Raw genomic sequence first — 20,540 nt, forward strand, 5'->3', positions numbered from 1 at the left:
CGCGTGTATCCAGGGCAGCCCTGGGAGCTGCCTGGCTGGCCCTGGCCCGAGGTGTGCCCGTGTCCTGGGAATGCCTGTTGTTGCCCAGAGCTGCTTGCGTCTGTCCGCCCCTGCCCCGACTGTGCACCTGGCTTGTTCTGAGCAAACCGTCCTCGGTACTGGGTGCTTAAGATGCGTCATAAACCCGACAGCTCCAGTAAACGCGTCGCCCCCACTTGGCGTGGCTCTGCTCACCACGTGCACCCTGGGCCTCCGAGGGCTATGCTGATGGGCTACCTGAGGTGGGGCTATGAAGCCCACTCCTAGAGGAGGCCAAAGACCCCCAGCCACAGGGGCTGCTCTGCCCTTGAGGCCTGAGTACGAAGTTCCAGGACTCTCCCTTCTTGGAAAGGATGCGGTGCTGGCCAGGCCACAGGGGTCTGTGCTGAGGCCCGTCCTCTGCTTCCTAGCAGTGGGGGTCAGTGTGGCCCACTCTGTGGCACAGGAGCTTTCTGCTCCCCGAGAAAGGCACCCCCCCCGGCGTCCTCCCTCCTTGAGGTGGGGGCAAGTGCGTGTGGGGAGCAGGGGTGTGGTGGGGGCTGGGCTGGCTGCCGAGGGGTCCAGGGAGGGGCCTCGGCCTGGGGATCTGAGTTCTGTAGACAGAGGATGGGGAAGAGCTTTCCTGTTCCCGCTGGGAAAGGCAGAGAGTACCTGGTTCTCAGCTGGAACCCTCCCTGCAGAGGGGTACCTGAAGCCGGGGCCACAGTCAGGCAGTCTGGGTGCAAGACCTGCTGGAAGGTCTTTGCAAGCCTGTGCTCAGAGCCCCGGTTCCCTGGTCCTGGCTGTCCCTGTCTCATAACTTTATCCATTCCACCTCCTGACGGCCCAGCCTGGGCAGGTGGAGACCCCAGGACCATCGTGACGCCCAGGTGGGTCTGCAGCCAGGCTGAGCTGGGCTCTGGCCAAACCTACCCAATGTGGGGGCTCTAAGACCCAGCTGGGCCAAGCCCTGCTGACGTTAGGGCCGGGTGGTCCTGCACCTGGTGACCCCAGACCAGACAAGCTGGCGCTGCTTGTCCACTACCAGAGCTGTCTTCAGGGTTGGGCCTTCCTGGTGTGAGCTCAGGAGGAGGGGTCAGGAAAGGCCACATGGGTGCAGGTGCGGAGGGGCCATGACCAGACTGTGACGGGGGCCAATGGGGGGGGGGGCGCTGCAGGCATCCTGGCCTGGGGGACTCAGGGTATGTGGGGCCAGGCTGGAGGCAGGGGGGCTTCTGCCCTGGGACAGTGCAGGAACCAACCTCAGGATGGCCCGCTGCCCTTTGGGCCACTCAGAGCCGAGACACCTGCTGCCCCCCGGCATCTGCCTGCAGCAGAGCCAGGCCTGGGCTTTTCTGCTTTGCAGTGAGTGCCCGGGATCACACAGGCACTGCTGGGCAGCAGGGTCTGGCCCTCGGCCTAGTTTTAGCCTCTTGTGTGCCCCGGTCTGTGACACAAAGCTGTCTGGAGGTGGTCCAGGCTACCTCACTTCCTTGGACCAGGACAGCAACTGTTTGGGGGTCTCAGTGAAAAGGGCTGGCAGAGTGGCAGCTGTTGCCACCAGAACACAGGCATGGCCTGGCCCTGGCCTTGCACTTCACAGCATGGGGGCCTGGTGAGGCTGGCGGCAGCCTGGCTCCTCAGGGCTTGTCCAGCAGCTCAGGTGCCAGGGGCAGCTCCCACCGTGAAGTCGAGCTCTGCACTGTCCTGGGCGTGCTCTACAGGGCCTACCGCCCAGCACAGGTCCTCGTAGTGTCCTGTGCAATGTGAGACACCCCAGGGGTGCATCAGCCAAGGAAGGAGCCCAGGGGTCAGGGGATGCCAGGAATCTTGCTGCACCCCTGGGGCAGCCCAGGGCCAGCTCTGCTCATGGCCAGAGGACAGGGTCCTGGGGACAGAGGGCTCGAGGCCACAGCAACAAGGCCCACGTGCCCTGCTCAACCCAGCTCCGAGACGGAGTCAGCACCGCCCCGGCTTCCTCGAGAGCCCTTCCTTGACAGCGCAGTCTCTTGAATCGGGAGTGCTGCTCAAGGCCAGGTGGCAGTGGGGCCAGGAGGGGATGAAGCTGTGTGTGCTGCCTGGGCTGGGAGGGAGGTGAGGAGTCAGGGAAGGGCATCGGGGGCAGAGGGGGGCGCCTGGGAGAGCTCTGGAAGTGCGGCTCCCCAGGGGATGAGCTGCAGACCCTGCTGCCTTCTCCAAAATGAAACACAAAGGCAGCTCTGGCCTCGCTCTTCAAAGACTCTATTTGGTGCGTGCCCGAGCGCTGTGTCCCGTCAGAGACGTATCTGTATATATTTATATATTTATATATACATATAAAAGGTTATTTAACAGTTAAATACACCCAAACATGAACGTCTGAGGACGAATGCTGCTGCTCCCGGCATGGGTGGCACGGCCTGCTGGCCCGGGGAGCACGCGCTATCAGTCCCAGAGCACAGCATAAACATCCTGGCTTGAACACCATTTTCTGTTGTGGTCACACATCCTAGCCCAGTGACAGCAGGACAGAGTCCAGCAGCGCCTCACTCGGCCGGGACCTCGTACTTGAAGATGACGCTGAAGAGCCGGCCGCCCAGGCGCTCGGCCAGCCAGGCGTTCTTGAGCACGGCCAGCTTGAGGCTCTCGCAGCGCAGGGCCGCGTAGTAGTTGGTGTGGACGGCACGGCCCATGCCCTCGATGACCACCAGGTCCGCGCCACGCTCCCGCACCAGCACGGCCAGCCCCTTGTCCAGGCGGCTTCAGGGAGGAAGGGCAGCGAGGTCGGGTGAGAATGCTCAGAGCCTCGCGGTCCTTGGTTGCTCATGCAGCGCAGCGAAGCCCCACCCCTGCCCGCCACTGCCTCCTCATGAGGATGCCTTGGGACAGTTCCACCCTGAAAACTACCTTGAAACGCTTTTCCATTTTAAACTCTAGAAGACCTCATGCCTTTTTTTTTTTTTTTTGTCGTTTCTTCGTGACCAGCACTCAGCCAGTGAGTGCACCGGTCAGTCCTATATAGGATCCGAACCCGCGGCGGGAGCGTCGCCGCGCTGCCAGCGCAGCACTCTACCAAGTGCGCCACGGGCTCGGCCCTAGACCTCATGCCTTTTGATGGAGTTTTACATTCTGCCTTGCAGGTTCGAGCAAGGCTGCGATGGGGAGTAAATGACACTGGAGAACCACCAGCAGACAAGCCCCCAGCAGACCCCAGAACACAGCCTCTCCATGCATGTGAGCCAGCTGGTCCTTCCTACTCCAGAATCAGCAGGGGCAGCAAGCATTGAGTGTAACTAACTCGTCATCCACGGTGACTAATGACACAGAGGCTCTCACCATCTGCAGGGGACCCCAAGGCGCCTGGGTCACACTCAGCCTGAGCCGAGCAGCCATGGGGATGTCTGCTACTCTTGCCCCAAACCAACCAGACCTGTCCTGTGGAGGTAGCTGCATCGGACCCTGAGCCCACCCAGCCTCCACAGGCCCTTCCCGTGGCCAGCCCAGGTCTTTGGCCAGGGCAGGCAGCGGGGGCAGCACTGGCTCCACTGACCTGCAGAACCTGGTGTGCAGGTGGAACATGGACTCGGGAGGGCGGGACCCTGTGGTTACCTGAGGTCCAGGCACGGGGAGCTGGAGCCCGTCTGCACCAGCAGCAGCCGCTCTCCCTGGAGTGCAGAGCTGCCAGAGCACAAGGCAGTCAGTGCCCCTGAGGGTGGCACCTCACGAAACCTCCCCCTTCCCATGCCAACCCCTCCCACCCGAGAGGGGTTGGCCCGCCTGGCACCCTGCCAGGCAGCGCTTACTGGATGATGGGGTCCATGCCTGCGATGCGCTCAGCCACGATGAGGGACTCGCTGTGGGTCACGTCGTTCAGTGCAGGGCCAGAGTTGCACGCCAGGATGACCTGTGGGGCCAGGCTCATTAGGCCCTTTGCTGCTGCCCAGGGTGGAGACACCCGCGCTCACCTAGGATCTCGAGTGGTAAGTCCCAGCCAGGGCAGAGCTATCCCCTGGGCTGGCCGGTGGCAGATGGCGGGGACCCTGGCTGGCCTTTATGCTCTGTGACCTCCAGGAGGGAGGTCACGAGGGACACAGCTGTGATCAGCCCACCCTTGAGCCTTCCAGCCTCCCAAGTCGGGATAGAGTCACGGCCCCTAAATCTTGCTGTAAATGCCCTTCTAGGAAGCTGTGGTGGCAGCCCTGGGCTCACACAGATGGGTCCTAAACCCCAAGCTAGGACGCAACAGGCCCAAGTCCCCCCACCTTGCCACCGCCTCACCCGCACCTACCTGTCATGTACAGGGGAGCTCTGACCGCCACCGCCAGAGGCCCACAGCCGTGCCAACCCACCAGGGGTGGAGGAGCCAGGGAAGGGTCTGGCCCACACGGCCCCAGGACTCACCTCTGTGCCTCTAAGGAGTAGCTCCCTGACAAAGGGGAAGACTCCCAAAATGACGTCTACTCCACTGTTATCTGCGAAAATTAAGGCACATTTATGAGGGGGCCCCTGCAAGACAAAACCAGGACGTTCAGTCGGGAACGGGCGCATCCAGCGACTCAGACGCCACCGCGCCCCACGCTCCCCGCAGGGGCCGGGACACGGGCTTCGGGGTCCCAGAAGCGTGGCAGGCATCAGGGATGGACCAGCCTGCTCGAGCCAGCGCCTGTTTCTTCCAGCACGGCTCTGTACCAAGGTCAGCTGAACTAACAAGTGGTCACCACAGGAGATCAAGGAAGGAGCAGGGGGCGTTTTAAATTAGATTCTCATCTAGGAGATTGCGGGACTAAAAGGAGGGGCCCTGCATGCACTGCCTGGTCCTGGGCCGAGGCAGACACACACCCACCTCCTGATGGCCTGATGTCCACCTGTGGCCCCCCGCTGGGCCCCGCCTCCATGTTCCATCCCCCACCCACCAAGAGCAGAGGCAGGAGGCACCTCCACGTACCTTCAATCTCTGCAGCCACTCATTGTAGGAGTCCACGAGCCAGGGACGCTCTGTGAAGACAGGGGGGCACAAAATCAGGCCGGTGCGGGGCCCTGGCTTAGAAGACTCCACTGGAGCACGCTTGCGCCCCATGACACCCCCATGTTCTCTGCTCCAGAGAACTTTGCAGACGCTGACCACCCTGTGCAGACACTGCGGCACCCAGGCCCCTACCTTGTAACTTCTTCTTGGCCTCTTCAAACCCAAACTGGGGGTTAGACTCAAGGACACTGTGTGGAGCAGAAAAGAAAGTGAAAAAGAGAATCAAAAACTTCAGCCACATTGTTAAACGTGGAAACACCAAATGAAGCATTCCTTAAGCTGAGCACACGCACGGCACCTGACGCGTGGCTCATGTCACCACGGCCAGTCGTGCAGCAAAAAGCTCAGAAGCCCACTGAGCAGCAGACTATGAATCTCAAGGACTCAGAGCGCTGTGGCCAGTGAAATCCTCCTGTGGCTGGCAGCCACGGGCACCATCCCGGCTGTGTCAGGGCTGCATGAGGGGAACCTAGTCCAGTAGGGTGAGGAGCCTCACCAAGCACGCTGACATGCTGTCCACAGGGGCCTATTCGGGAAGGAACAGCAGTGGCAAAGGGGGAGGGAAGTGCACGGTTTCCCGGTGTTTGTCTGAGGACGCACTGTGGTGCACCCGGCTGGGGTGAGGACGCTGCGACCCGGCTGCCTGCACGTGGGGGGACTGTGAGCCACCAGGAGGGACGGGGCTGCCTCTCTCCAGCCCCACCATGGGGTGTGGTCACTATGAGGCCCAGGGGTTGGGGATGTAGCTTCTGTCATGGTCAAGGGAAACTGCTGTGGAAATGGCTTATTCTGAAGTCACCACAAATTGGGAGCCCCAGGAGAGGACTCTCCATGTGCCTTAGAAACACATGCACCCACCGGTTAGTCTGTGAACTCCTTCACGAGCAACTTTTTGATGTCACACACTAAAAATCATGTAACTTCTACCGCATACGGTAAACGCAACTCCAGAGTTTGACCACTGACAACTTCAACCCCTAGGGCTCTGCTGCCCACACTTAAGGCAGGGGTGGGGACAGCTGCTTCCAGCGCCTGAGGCCTCTGCAAAGCCCAAGTACCCAGACAGGGCCGGGCCTGCTCCTTCTGCCTGAGCAGCACCCAGTTCCCATCCCCCCCACCCCAGCTGGGTGAGTGGCTGTGGACACCTACTCAGAGACGGCCTTGGCCCCCCAGTCAAAGACATTCCCAGCCAGGAGGCCTTTCACCAGGGCCAGCTGCCTGTCCTCCCAGCCCAGCGCGTCCAGGTTGCAGATCACTCTCTGAAAGCACTTCAGCGCGATGCCGTTTTCTTTCTGCTTCACCTGCAGAGAGACATGAGACACTGGACATGAGTAAGGAATGTTCTCACCTGGGGCGGCTGACTCCTGGGCCCTTCCGGGCAGCCTCTCTGGAGGTCCCCAGTAGAGTGCATCCGAGGAAAGACACTCTGCGGACGATGCTCTGCGTCGTGCTCCCTCCAGCTCCCTTCACACTCAGGCACAGCCAATCCACAGCAGCCGGGTTAAAAGCACCCAGCCCGAGTGGTGCTGCGGTGGTCATGCACACCTACACGGCGCTCTGAGGACCAGGTCCAGGGCAGCTTCGGCCCCGCACATCTGAGCAGCAGCCAAATGCAGAAGGGAGAGGGTGGAGGACATGGCCCCCACAGGTACCCGCTGCCCTGACCTCAAAACCCTCGACAGCAAACCTTCTCCATCACCAGACACGGCTGTGCAGGGGCAGGGAGCAGTGGTGTGACACTGGCCCTCGACAGAAGGGGTAAGCAGGGGCCACACCGCCCACTCCCACAGGGGTCCAAGGAGGAGTGCTGGCACCTGAAGGCTCCAGCCCCCAAAAATGCTGACATAGGAGCCCAGAGAGCCCCATACCCTGCAGGAAGAGGAGGGGCTGCTGCGGGCACCGCCCAGATCCTTGGGAGAGCGGCAGGCAGGCCAGCATCCCACCCTGACCATGTGGAGCAGGCACTGCCCAGCACACTCTGGGAGGTGCCCTGTTGGGTGGAGCTGCCCAGAGGCAGGCCAATGCCCCCTCATGCTCCCGCCCGCCCGCCTCCCCTCATGTGCACCCACCGCCCCCAACTGGCTGCTCAGTCATCTCTGGGGTCACTGTGGTGGCTCTCAGACATAATCTTCCAGAAGTCCCAGATGGGACAGGATGACCCCTCCCCAACTCTCTGTACCCCAACCCTCCTGCTGCCCACGATTAAGAGCAGCTTAGCAGGAGCCCTGACCAGCAGGCACCCAGCCCACGGGTGGCAGTGCTTACTTTAGAGTAGGGATCTGGGAAGTTGAACTCGTTCAGACAGTGCTCCCGTGTGTCCAGCAGGCTGCGCACGGTCAGGGTCCCGTAGGCGCTAGGGACAGAACCAGGTGGAGTGGCTGAGCAGGGTGGGTTGTGGTGATGGTGGCCCAACACGTGTCCATGTCCTCTGCTGCACCAGGGACGTCCTCACGGAGCCCAGGAAAGGCCCACGGGGCCAGCAAAGTGGTGAGTCCTGGCGGGGCACAGGCCAGGGAACTGCCCCCCTTGCTTTTAGCCACCTGGGCTGTCGCCCTCCCACCAAGCCGGTAGGGGGTCCAAGTGCCGCCAGCATGGCCACCTTCTTGAGCCATTGGGCCCCCTCGCACAAGAGGTAGTCACAGATGGGGACGCCACACTCACAACGGCTGGTGTCTCAGCGTCTGGAGCTTGTTCCAGTACTTCTGTCGGAACTTCTCTGCCCTCTCGGTGGCATCCACGGAGTCTGGCTGGCTGGCTACGGCACGTTTCACCACCTACCAACGACAGGGCGGTCAGTGAAGCCCCCGCCCTGCTCCTTGGGCCGAGACGGGCCTGACCCGCTGGCAAACTTCCTGCATGTTGGGTGGGGAGCTGGGGAAGGGCACGGGCTGGCACTGGGGGGTTTGACCAGGGACGTGCTCTGAGCAGCTCTCCCAGACGAGGGCAGTGATCTGACAGTGGCACCTTGTCTGCAGGCGTTTCCCCTCTGCCACTTGGTCTTCCAGCCACCCCGGGAGGCAGGAGGTTACTGTGAGCGCTAACTTGCCAACTGCAAAACCCAAGGCCCAGATCCATGACCTTGGACATAAGCCCGAGTTCCCCGGCAGCCAGCCCCTGCTCCAGAGGGCACAGCTTCAAGCCCCAGCTGGACCGAAGGCTTCCCTGAGGGGCTTCATGAAGGAGCAGATGTCCCCACAGGGGTTCCAAGGGCCCCAAGCCAACAGAGTCAAACCTGCCCAAGGGATAGCTGTCAGCAGAGAGCCTGCCCCGTGCGGCCACGGGACAGTCCTGGCCTCAGACAAGATGAGAAGCACAAGGCAGTGCGGTGTCTCCTGGACCCCCAGGGCTGTGGGGCGCCCGTTGTGCCCTGCCCTCAGAGAGGGGTTCCACAGAGCCACATGCGCTTCATCACACATCCAAAAAGTAGAAAAAGCTATCAACTCGCTTGCTCTCTGAAGGTGGGAACTAGCGAGGACACCTGGTGCCTCCTTGACATGGTGTCCCAACTCGCTCCCAAGAGCCCAAGAGCAGCAGAAATCACCTCCTTGCATGGAAACCCTGCCCTGCCACAGCTGGCACAGCCTGAGACTTGCCCACAGACAGTCCCCAGATCATGTGGCCTCTGCGGCCCACGGGTCCCCCGCCGTACCCCCAGCCCTCACCCCGTCCAGGGCCTCCTCGAAGCAGGTGAGCCAGTACTTGCGGGCCAGGGCGTCATCAGTGAGGTCGACAGTGTCGGGCACGTAGGAGGATGGGTCCTGGAGGAGGGGCAGGTTGACCAGTGGCCTCTCCAGCCGGTCCATTTCCAGCAAGTCAAACTGGAAGGACAAGAAGCAGTGGGATGAGAATGTTGCTGTGGTTTTCAAAAAGACTAAGATGTCCTTCTGTCAGTTTTAGCTTTCGCCGCAAGAATGGAAAAGATTGACCGCCTTCTTCCACACCTCTGGGCCACAGCTGAGATGGCCCCACCCCACGCCGGCCAGCCTGACGCCCTCTGCTCCTCCCTCCTGCAGTCCTGAGCCAGACATCTCAGAACCATCGCCTGTTTTGGCAGTGGGGTTGGGTCTAACACAGGAGATTTCAACCTGCTCCACCTCTCCCCACTCTGCCTGGCCCTATCACCTCCAAAGAGGCCGCAACCTCCACACCCACGCACCCCAACACCCTGGCCACATCTCTGGCCTCAACGCACCCACCTCTGCTGCTCAGGGCCTGAGCCTGCCATGCTCACTACGTGCCCGACAGCCTTGGCCCTTGGTCCTGGCCCCACTGTGACCCATGAGGCAGCCCCAGCCCTCCACGCCCCCCTTCCCCAGTGGCCCATGGCATTTCTGTCTGCAAAGGACTTTGCGCCCGCTCATCTGGCACTGGCTGCGAACACCACTTGTGCAGGCCAGGCAACTTTATGTGCCCACGTGTGCCCAAGGCTACCAGCGCCAAGCGCACGAGGTGAGGCACCCAGTGTTTATGGAACGATTGCTCGCCCCGTGGGCTTCTCCTCTTCTGTGCTGGGAACAGCTGAACTTCTGTACACCAGCCCTAGGGATCCAGCGGACTAACCACTCAGCAGCTGCTCTGGGGACAGAAGAACTGTAAGGGGGACAGCACAGTCCCAAGAGCAACCTCCACCCTCTAGTGACCTCCTGCCACATCACACGCCTAGAACGCAGCCCTTCTCTGCCAGGAGCGTGTCTGCCGGCAACTACCGGGGCTGGAGGAGCAGCTGCGCCCTCAGCGGGTCTGCCACGAGGAGGAGGAACACGTGACCAGAAGTGTAGCAGAGGAAGTGCCCGTAAATGTCCAAACTTAGGAAAAAAAGGTGATGGGCTCTGTCCATGTCACCCACAACCAACTGCCCACCATCGCTGCTGCTCCCGCTCGGTGCTGCCTGCCAGTCTTTAGGGCTCTTGCCATCCTGACAGATGGGAGCTCAAACCACAGCCTGGCCCGTTCTCGGCTGTGTAAACCTGAAGGGGAGACCTGGCCTCTGCACGTCTGCTCCTCAGTGCAAGGGTCACCGCCACCACCTTGCGGGGCCATGTGGTGTGCAAGGGGCGAGCCTGTGAGCACCTGCCTATTCACCTTACTCTGTGGCAAGTGAACGGCAACCCTTGTGCTGCGTTTCAGCATTTACAGAAAGATCACTTACCCCCTTATCCACTTAATTTCACAACCCGTGGGACAGGAACCGCAACTAGCCTTTTGATGGATCAGAAACTGAGGTTGGAAGACACCAAGCCCCTTTCCTGAGCACCAATGGCTGGTGCCAACCCGGACAGACTCATGGGGCTCCGCCTGCTGCCTGCCTCATGCCATGACCGCGTTGCTGGTGTAACACATTCACCTCAGAGCAGGGATGGTGCTGTGTACGCTGGAGGACGCTGTGCACAAGACAGCTTTCTCGCCCAGAAGTCGTAACCCATCAGGCATGACCTGAGGACACCTATGCTAGCTTACCAGAGAACCTGCGTTTGCACATGAAAAGACACCGTGCATAAAGGATGCCAGCAGGCTGTCCTGAAGGTGGCTGTTCTGACGTGTGTCCCAGACTAGTTAGCTGCCTTAACTGTTCCAACTTCTTCTCCAATACTGGTACGTCTTACCAACAACTGCTTAATGAGTTACAGAAGTAACATGCCAACTGAGATGTGCTGTTAATGAGCCCGACAGCCCATGAGACGGCAGCCACAATGCGGCCATGCTGGACACACCCTACATCTGGCTGGCACAGGTGCTGGTGGGAGACCCTCTCTAAGTGCCCACAACCCAGAGGAAAGTGGGAGCCTCGCCTGCCAGATCCTCAATGCCCCACCCAGCTCTGGTCAAGGTGAACCACCCCACTGTCCACTTACCCCAGTGGGGATTTGAGGAATGGGCTCAGAGCCTTCCGAGGAGAGCAGACTTTGTAACCAAAATGACACCACCCGCCACAGGACATAGTCCCAGGGATGGTGCCTGAGTTGGTTGCTGCCACTCAGGTTTTAACCCTGACTCTGCTGTGAACTTGCCTCCAGCCTCAGGGAGAGCCCCTTGTCCCCCTGAACTTTAGCATTCTGTTCACAAACAAGGGGGCCGCATGGCAGAGACCCGTGGGTCCTGCTCGATGTTCCGAGGACGTGGAGATAATGAAAGTCAGGAGGGAGGCGAGGAAGACACCCGCGGCTGCTACTCACAGTGCCGCTCCGGGCCCGCTGCGCGGGGCACAGCTCAGGCGAGCCGCTCCTCAGCCCCGAGCTGCCTGCGTAGTTCTCTCCCCAGCTGTACTGGTTGGGATCTGCAAAAACGAGAAGCCGGTCGCCTGTGTTAACCCTGCCCCAAATTCAAAAGGAGAAAAGCAGAAGAGGAAAAACAACGGGATCATGTATTTACTCAAACGTTAGAACACCCGTTCCTGTTACTCCCTGAGGCCTCGGGCTCCCCACTCCATCCGTCCCCTTTGCCTCCCACGTGGCTCAAGGAGAGCATGACACTCTACTCACTGTCTTGCTCGGCTCCTTTTAAAAACGCTCCGATGGCTCCCAGGTAGCCCTCGTGTCTCAAGAACAGCGCCTGGACTTCCCCCTGCCACAGCCAAAGCCCACACGCAGCTGTCAGTGCCGCCCATGCTGGCGGCGCGGCTCTGAACCCACTGAAACCTGAGAGGCTGTCCCCACACTTGTCAACGGAATCGTACCTAAATGCAAGAGGGTGGCCTGCTGTCTCAAGAAATGTGAGGGGAGTATTTCCGTGAGGAAATAACTTCCGTACAACACACGGCCATCCCACCGATCTAGTCTGCGAGGCTGCTCAGGGCGCCTCCACACGGTGAGGCTCACCCCATCCCCGGTGACCCCTGTAGGCCCCTGGGTCTCAGAGCGCGTCTGAGGCTTCTTGACAGTGAGGGACAGCCCCGGAACACTTGTCACTGGAAACATGCTCAGATGCAGAGGTGGCCGTACTGCCACATGAGCAGGACACCCAGGACTGGGGAGGGAAGGGCGGGAGGAAGGGCAAGGCTGGCAGGAGGGTGCAGACCCCGGCTGGCTGGGAAGGCGGATGCGCCCTGCACGTGCAGCTAGTTTCTGGCTGGCACCCTGTGGTTTCTAAAGACACTACTGTCCAGTCACCCCAAGTGGGGATTTGAGAAATGGACCTGGAATCTTGTGACAGGAGCAGACTTTGTAACTGAAATGACACCACCTGCCAGAGGACACAGTCCCAGGGACGGTGCCTGGGTTGGTTGCTGCCACTCAGGTTTTAACCCTGACTCTGCTGTGAACTTGCCCCCAGGCTCGGGGAGAGCCCCTTGTCCCCCTGAACTTCAGCATTCTGTCCACAAACAAGGGGGCTGCGTGGCACAGACCCCAAGGGTCCGTGTTAGAGCAAGCAGGATGAACAAAGCCCAGGGCCGCAGCCACAGGCAAGGAGGGGAGCGCCTGTTACCTTGGAGAAGAAGTTAATGCTGTAGGTGATGGTGCGCATGGTCACAGGGTGGCCCCGGATGAAGAAGCCCCCGAAGTACACCCGGTCCAGGCTGTGTATCTTCGCGTAGAGACAAGCGAGCTGCCCGACGTCATTGCTGATCATATGCAGCAAGCTCTTGGCCATGTCCTCTTTGGAGAACTCTGAGAGGGACAGTGAAAATGGCACGAGCTGGGCAAGCAGGCCTGGTGTGGGGTACGGGAGCCCCGGGCACGGCACGCAGGGGACGGGAAAGGTGACATCGGAATCACACCTGCATGGATCAGACTTTGTTTTCAAGGGGAAGGAAAAAACCCCAAACCACTTTTCCTAACTCATAGGAACTAACTTAGCTGTTCATTCTAAAGCAAAGACTGATGGAACTTATCTGCCGACCTCCTCTGCACAAAGCACACCAGCACCAAGTGTGCACTGCAGGAACTCGGCAGGACAAGGTTACAGGGTTGACATGCCAGACCCCATCTCTCCAAGAAGCCGGCACGTGAAAGCGACAGCTGGTGGGAAGAGTGGTGCCCACCGAACCCGCCACACTGCTGCGTCACTGTGCAACTGCTGCTGGCCTCTCACGGACACAGTGGCCTTGGCAGGTACCTTTGTCGGCGGTGGCTGACTTCCCAAAGCTGCTTGCAATGAGATTGCCGCTCAGCCCCAGGGTCTGGTGGGCTCCACCGTAAATGTCCTGCACCAGCATGTCCACATTTGTGTGCTGGCCCTTGGAAGCCAGATGCAGCAGCTCATCGAACTTCTGTGGGGACAGAGCACAGGAAAGCAGGTGAGGTGCCAGGGGCGGCGGAACCCCTAGGGCCCCAGAAACCAAGCCCGCAACAGAAAGCAAGCCGCGGACTGGGTGTGACAGCCCTCTCTCACATGTGGGACCAAGGCAGGGCTGGCAAGCAGGACTCTGTGGACTGCCCAGCCGGGGACGCTCTGGAAGCTCAGACCCCCGTCCTTCAGAGCATGAGCAGCTCAGCTACAGAGTCAGCACAAGGGCCTAGGAAGGAGCCACTCTGATAGCAGTCCCAGCCACCTGCAGGTCTCACACCGCACAGCCACCAGCCTTTCCTGAGAGGGACTGGGAAGACCCAGGAACACCTTCCCGCAGCTGCTGGAATACCTTTGTTTTGGTGAGCAGAGCCCCGAGCCCCCAGAAGGTGCCGCCTCCGATGGAGCTGCCGCCAATCCACTCGAACCTGTCCTCCGTCTCCACCTGGAGCAGAACCAGGGGAGGTACCTTAAGCAGGCGGGCCCTCAGCCACACAGGCCCCCAGCAGTGCTGTGCCCACCCACTCCCCGAGAGCCACCTCAGGGACCACACTCTCGAAGGCTGAGCCTTGGTGGTGCTGGTGCTGGCAGAAGGGCCCAGCCACGCCCAACAATGGCTCTGAGCTTGTGGCTTCAGCTCTGTGATGCCACAGCTGGTCTGTGTCAGGTCTGTCCCCGTCCCTGGCACTGCCTCCAACACACAGCATGTGCCTAACCAACGGCTGCTGGACCATTCACTCATTCGTGCATTCATTCATCTTATGAATCTAAGCCTCACCTTCACGATGGAGACTCCAGAGCCAATATTGACAAGAAGATACGGGAAAATGCTGGGGTGGTTTGTCTGGAATCGGAACTCGGGGTCGGAGTCCTTCTGATACACGAAGGCCTCGTGCGGGATGTTCTTCAGCACAAAGTTACACCCCTTGATCAGGCAGGTCATCACGTCCTCCTTGTCTACCCTGGGGAGGAAGGAGCCCACCACTGAGAACAGTTCAAGTCACAGGAAAGCCTGCCTAGGGTTTAGCAGGCAGAATAGCCCCTCCGCCCAGCCCGGGGCTCACCCTGGAGACGCTGCTCGGGCATGGCCAAGCTGAGGCTGCTCATTCTGATGACAGATTTGGCTTTTTCAAAGGCAGCTCGTGCAAGTGACACCTAGAACTGAGCCCCGACTGCCCCGCGTCCCCTGCAGCCACGACACAGTGCAGGAGCTGCATGTGAGGCTGTGCTCCCTTCTCTCAGCCCACGAGGTCCCACTTACTTCAGCTGCAGCTTCTCTTCAATGAGGTCCTTGAACTTGTATGCCCCGCCCCCTGTCGCCTGGATGACCTTCGTCTCAGTGTTGACCAGGTGGTCTTTGATGAAGTCCAGGCAGGCTTCAATGTAGGTGTTCTCAAACTTAATAAAATGCAGCCGAGCGGTAATCTCTTCCTGAACCGAAATCTCATAGGGTGGTTCGTGGTCCTGTTCTTCTGTATCCTGGGAAATGGAGTTGGGACATCTGTGTGTGCAGGGCATGGGGGGCAGCGAGCAGAGTCGTGGTTCCTGTGTGCCCCAGCCCCAGCCCCACTGATGGCTGGCATCGATCTTGAAATAGGTGGAAACTGTGATGCCAACTTCAGGTCCTAGGCAGAGTCCCAGGAGAGAGGGGAGGGGCCCAGGACTCCTGAGACCCTCAGAGCTGCCCCAGCCAGGGAAAGAAACCTTCCCAAGGAGTATGGGCAGGTGGGGGTGTTCCTGAGGAGGGTCTTGAAGGGGAACTGAACAAGGAGGAGGGAAGGGTGTCCACACCAGAGAGTTCCAGGATGGCTCAGTGGACACTGCGAGCAGTAGAGGATGACCACAAGAAGTGAGTGCCTGTCCAAGGCGACAGGGCAGCTGCAGCAGAGGCTCACCTTCCCCGAGTGGTCGAAAGACCGCACTCGGGCGACTTTGTGCTGCACTGTTGAGTAGTAGGCCAACTTGGTTAGCGATCCACCTGCAGGGAGACACAGACCAGCAACACTCAGAACCCAGGTGCCAGGAGTCCTGCAGGGCTGTCCTCCCTCGAGCTCTCGGGGGCATTTCCAGACGGTTCAGCGAACAGCCTCCTCCTGGATGCTCCAGAGACAAGGTGTTTGGTGCTACTTGAACTTAAAAACCCTGTGGGCACAAAACACAGGAAGGAAAAAAATAAACTATCAGATCCAAACACTTTTTTCTTTTAAAAGTCCTGTTTCTGCTCAGCTCCCTGACCAAGCTGAGGTCAAGATTCTCCATCTCCCCCGTGGCACAAAGTCCTGAGGGAGAGAGGAAAGCATCCTGCTTCTGGGTGACTTTGACGATCACTCGTGGTTTAAGAAAATTCAGTCAAGTTCTGATCTTGATAACGACCAAAAGAAATAAGCTGACAAACCCAGTATGCCTGCATTTTAAAAAGCGCACGCTTGACCACCCATCTTACCAAGTAAGGCGGCAACAGAGTTTATAGGGAGAGGGTGGGGTGGCTTTCACTAACGGGAAGGGAACAGGGACAGAAAATAGCATCCCTGCCCTGCTACAGACTCGGAGCTGGGGGAGGCAGCCCAGGCCCCAGAAGTAGCCAAAGGAAGTCAGACAGAAGGTGACCAAAGTCTCTTCCCCACAGGCCAAAGGCTTTTTAAAGTCCTTGAGAAACCCCGTGACCCCTAGGGTGTTGCACACAACCAGAGGTTGCCTAAATATCAGGACACAGAAGAGGACTTTATTCACCTGAAACACAGTCCAGGGAAAGTTAGGATCCTCAGAGAAGGCGTTTTCAAGGATAAACTACAAGGTTGCTGCTCTAAGTCAGAGAAAAGGAGCTTTTGAGGCTACAGTTATATTTGCAGATTTGAGACCCACAAACAACGAACGAGAGGTGAAACAAAACTCTCAGCGCTAAAAAGATGACTTAAATTGCATTTCTTGTAGGGCTTGACAAAAATAAGGTAAAAATCCCTCATTTTGAGTAAGAAGGCTAAAGTTTTCAAACAGTTGTTTTGTTTCAAAATACTAAAGGAATATGCAAGAACACACAGTCAAGTCAGTACACAGAGCTAAAAACACAGAGGTATCCGAGAACTGAAGCTCCTCCGTCCAACAGAATTCAAACCACCTTTTCTGAGACCAGTGGCAGCCTGTCCTGTCTGACCTGCCACCTGAAGGTGGGGACGGGCTCTCCCTGCAGTGCCATGACCTTGCCTCTGTCAGGCCATGCAGGGCCTGTATTCTTAAGCCTCCTTATCCCTGCTCCCTGCCCCCAATCCTGGCCTGGCCTGAAAGTCTTACGAAAATGCTGGTTGTCCAATTCACTCTGAATAAATCCTTTTCCAAAAAGTCAGATGACGCAAAGTGATGAAAACATGTTTTAAGAGACTCATCGAAAGTTGCTATAAACAAACTCCCGGGTCAAAGAAACCCAATTTCAGAACCTGCACGCTGTTAGCTTTAACTCACATCCAGAACAGGGTTTGTGGGGGTTGTCTTCGGAGTTGGTTTTTGTGAGACACACAGCTCCGATGGGCATTGCCTGGTACTGAGCAACCCATCAGGGTGAGACCCGTCTTCCACTCTTCAGCCAGGAGGGAACGAACATGGCCTGGGGTGTAGGTGGGGACCCAGGAGCAGGGAGTCAGTTCCAAACAGAATTAGCTCAGAACGAACATGGCCTGGAGTATAGGTGGGGACCCGGGAGCAGGGAGTCAATTCCAAACAGAATTAGCTCAAGGAACAGGGCAATGGGAGCCTGAGAAATAGTTTTCTGGCAGTCTGTTCTCAAGGATCCCTTGGAATTAGAAGGTACCCAATCCCGGATTCTTGGCAGATCACAGCTGACAAAACATCACCTGACTGACTAGGGGAAGGGAGCTTCCCAGGGGTGCAGTCACCTGCCCGATGTCCTTCAGCACCTGAGACAAGACCCTCTTGTTCACCCTGACCCCTGGGGCCTGGGCACAGGGCTGTCCTCCTGACACCTTCTCTTGCCCTGTCCTTCTCTTTGGGCAGCAAGGAAAGGCAGGACAGCCCAGAACACACCACTGCTTTGTTGCTCCTTCCTGTCCCACATGCCCCCCAAAGGACCCTTCCCACTGCCCGCAGAAACCTGAAGTCAGATCAAAGCTTCAAGTATGTTTTGATAAACAAAATGTCCCTGATGCTTTCAAAGAGGCAGATCAACCCAGCTGACATCAGCGTCCCCATTCGAGAGAGGAAAAGGTTTCGCCAAGAACACAGAGCAGCTGAGGTTTCCTGGATCCAGAGACTTGGGGAGGGAAGAGGAAATGGGAGAAGCCTGTTTTTAAACAACCGTGTCGACAAGCACACTGGTTCTGTGGGTTCTTGGGTTGAGGACCCCCTTCCGGATTTGTGCCTCCCACCATCTGCAGTAACAAACAAAGGGTCTGTCCTCAATAACAGTAAATATATACTTTTAAGAACTAGACACACAGGACCCAGGCCCAGGAGGGGCCTTTCAAAGAGAGGAAATAAATGCCAACACTAAAAATAAACCTTTGAGTGTCCTTCTGCCAAGAAACGGCCCCTGGGCTGGGCTCGTAGAGGGCGGGCCGGGGCTCCAGGACCCTCCAGGGCCAGGGCAGCCCTTCGTCAAAGCTCTGGCTCTGTTGCTATTCGCTGGCCACTGGGGGCCACACAAAACATCCCAGATGAGCCTCGTCCTCTCGGCGGTCTTCCAGGCGACTTATGCAGGTCAATTTCGATTGCATTTCAGAAACATTTAGTCCCGACCTTTCCCAGCAAGTGCCCTGCGCAGGGCACGGGGGTCTAGGGGACTGTGGGCGCAGCAAGGCCGGAGGGAGCTGACTTGGAGCCTCTGGAGAGGCCTGCTTGGGGACGACCCCCTAGGCTGGGCCCGCAAGCTCAAGCCCCCAGCCCCAGCCGGTCACGAATCCTGTCAGGTTTCCATCGACACGCGTCCCACGCCCGTCCCCCCAAAAGCACTGCCCCTAAGCCCGCCGCAAGGGCGGCCGAGAGCCCAGGCCGCGTTTCCACTCCCACGGCTGCTCTCTTTCGTGGAGGTCACCCTGCCCCCTGGATGGGGCACTCGTGGCTCGAGTGGCCCCCAGAACACGAGAGCGGTGAGCAACGCGCCGGAAGCAGACGGCCCGGGGGACAGCTGGGGTATCCCCGGCGCCTCTTATCCGGGGCGGCACAGCTGTTGTTCAAGCGTGTGCCGAGCAGCCTCGGCAGCGGACCCCGAAACAGCCGGGAGCGCGACGGTGACCGAGCTCGCCTGTCCGTGTCCCCTGGAAAGCGGGGGCCGTCGAGGGCCGCGCCGAGCCCAGTCCGCGGCCGCCGGAACCCCAGCCCCACGCCCCTCTCCACGGCAGCCGTCCCCGTCCTCATCTCGCCCGCCACGAGAGACCCCCGACCCGCCGGCCGGCCATCCCCCCTCCCCCCCGGCGGCGGGTCACGCAGGCCCCAGCCCCCTGCCCTCAACCGCGCGGACTACAACGCCCGGCACGCCCCGCGCCGGCCCGCGCGAAGCCCACCGGGAGCTGTAGTCCGGCCGCCGCCGCCCGCCCGCCCGCCTGCGCCCCGCGGACTACAAGGCCCGCGAGGCCTTGCGCGGCGGCCGGACTACAAGGCCCGTGAGGCTTTACGCGCGGCCCGCGCCCCCGCCCTTCGTCCTTCCCGCCGCCCCCGCCCCCCGGCCACCCGCGCCCACCCCCCGCGCCCAGTCCGCGGCTACCTATGTCGATGGCGAAGCGCTTGGCGTTCTCCAGGTTGCGGAAGATCTCGTCCGGGGGCAGCGTGATGCTCTTGTCCAGGCTGTCCCCGCTGCTCCCGCCGCCGCTCGCTCCACGCTCCGCCATTTTGAAAGTGCCCGGCCAGCCTCATCAGCCATGGAGATATATGCGCATATATTGAGCGGCTGAACGCCCCGCGCATAGATTATGCTAATGAGTCTGGCCCCGCCCCCTGCCCCCGCGGTCTGGGTCCCCGGAGGCTCGGGCGGTCCCGGGCAGGGGTCCGATAGGGCCGGCCCGGGGCTGCGGAAGGGCGGGAGTCTCTCCTCCGCAGGTCGAGCACCGCACGGAACATCTGGAACGACGATGATGTCGTTGTCCTTTCGTCCAGCTGGCCAGATGCTTAACTCAAGAGCCCCGAGCGTCAGCTGAGCTAGACCGCGCAGGCCGCGCTGCTGCTGCCAGGGGGCACCTGGGTCTGCACGCCAGCAGAGACCTGCCTGTTTCAGGGAGCGCCGGCTCCGAGCTGGGCCCTGCACGCCCAGGCGGGTGTCATGCGGTCTCTGCTAGGCCGACCCATGGTCCTGGTTGCCCAGGGGCGTGGGACTCTCATTGCTAAAAGTCCCACGCACACTGGGGCAGTTGTGAACCCTGCCCTCGAGGAACTCCTGGCCCAGGGTGACAAACATCTGTAACTAGGGAAGATGTGTGCTTAAATGGCAGTGCCAGAGAGCACAGGAGGAAAGCAGGGGAGGCTGCCTGGAGGAGGCCACCTTCTGGCAAGACAGGGACTTTGGGAGGCTTCTGGGAGCAAGACCAGGAAGCACCCCAAACTGGAGCAGGGATATAGGTGGGGGCAGGGTGGGATTCCAGAGTGAGTCGCTGGGAAGCCTGCACTGGCGTGAAGACCCTTGAGAGAGGCATGTCCTCCAGGGACCCTGGGCACCTTGCAAAAGAGCCCAGTGTTGGAAGCAGACAGATCGGGCCCAAGGTGGCTTCAGCATCTGCCTCGCGGGTGGCCCTGGGTTGGCTACTGTGTGTCTCTGGTCCCCAGCCTGTCTGCAAACTGAGGATGCCACCAGCTGCCTGGCAGGGTGCCTGGGAGCACAGGGCTGTGGAGCAGCAAAACGCAGATCTCCAGGGAGGGGGCAGCCTTGCAGGGGTCTTCCAGGGGCATGGGTGTGCCGCTCTGGTTGGGGGAGACAGGGAGGCATCGGTGGAAGAGTACGGAAGGTCTGTTCCTGAGAGAGCGTGGACTCCAGGCAGCTCAGACCCCTGGTAGCATGCCGTGGGCTAGCCTGGCCAGGAGGCACACTCCACGAGGACAGCGGTCGTCTGCCCCTCCCCCGCCATTCATTGATGCACTCGCTGCACATGCGATAAACACGTGCAACGAGTGGGAATCCTCCCTTCTCTGCTCACCACACCCGGGGCTCAGCAGGGACCCCGAGAAACCACTGGCAGACCCTGGGCTGGCCTGGAGGGGCGCCCTATGCGGAGATTGCCTGCATGGTAGACAGAAAGGGATGGAAGGCAGAGGAGAGAAAGAGGTGCTGTGCGGGAAGGAGCAAGGGCCAGCAGGCCCA

At 59.8% G+C, this 20,540-nt stretch overlaps 1 protein-coding gene across 1 annotated transcript; it reads right to left on the minus strand.

Annotated features, from left to right (window-relative positions):
• Positions 1–2,282: 2,282 nt before the first annotated feature.
• On the minus strand, positions 2,283–19,080 carry PANK4 (pantothenate kinase 4 (inactive)). Its single transcript, XM_063104570.1, has 19 exons — positions 18,957–19,080; positions 15,142–15,224; positions 14,508–14,725; positions 14,025–14,208; positions 13,599–13,691; positions 13,076–13,229; positions 12,446–12,627; positions 11,503–11,584; positions 11,197–11,297; positions 8,686–8,841; positions 7,685–7,797; positions 7,289–7,376; positions 6,173–6,324; positions 5,156–5,211; positions 4,943–4,992; positions 4,399–4,503; positions 3,801–3,901; positions 3,607–3,675; positions 2,283–2,757 (listed from the first exon to the last, which is right to left on the minus strand). The coding sequence occupies exons 1-19, from the start codon at positions 19,078–19,080 to the stop codon at positions 2,544–2,546; spliced, it is 2,325 nt and encodes a 774-aa protein (XP_062960640.1). The 3' UTR covers positions 2,283–2,543.
• Between the last annotated feature and the right edge of the window lie 1,460 nt (positions 19,081–20,540).

This window comes from Cynocephalus volans, chromosome 8 (genome assembly GCF_027409185.1).
Source record: "Cynocephalus volans isolate mCynVol1 chromosome 8, mCynVol1.pri, whole genome shotgun sequence".
NCBI lineage: Eukaryota > Metazoa > Chordata > Mammalia > Dermoptera > Cynocephalidae > Cynocephalus > Cynocephalus volans.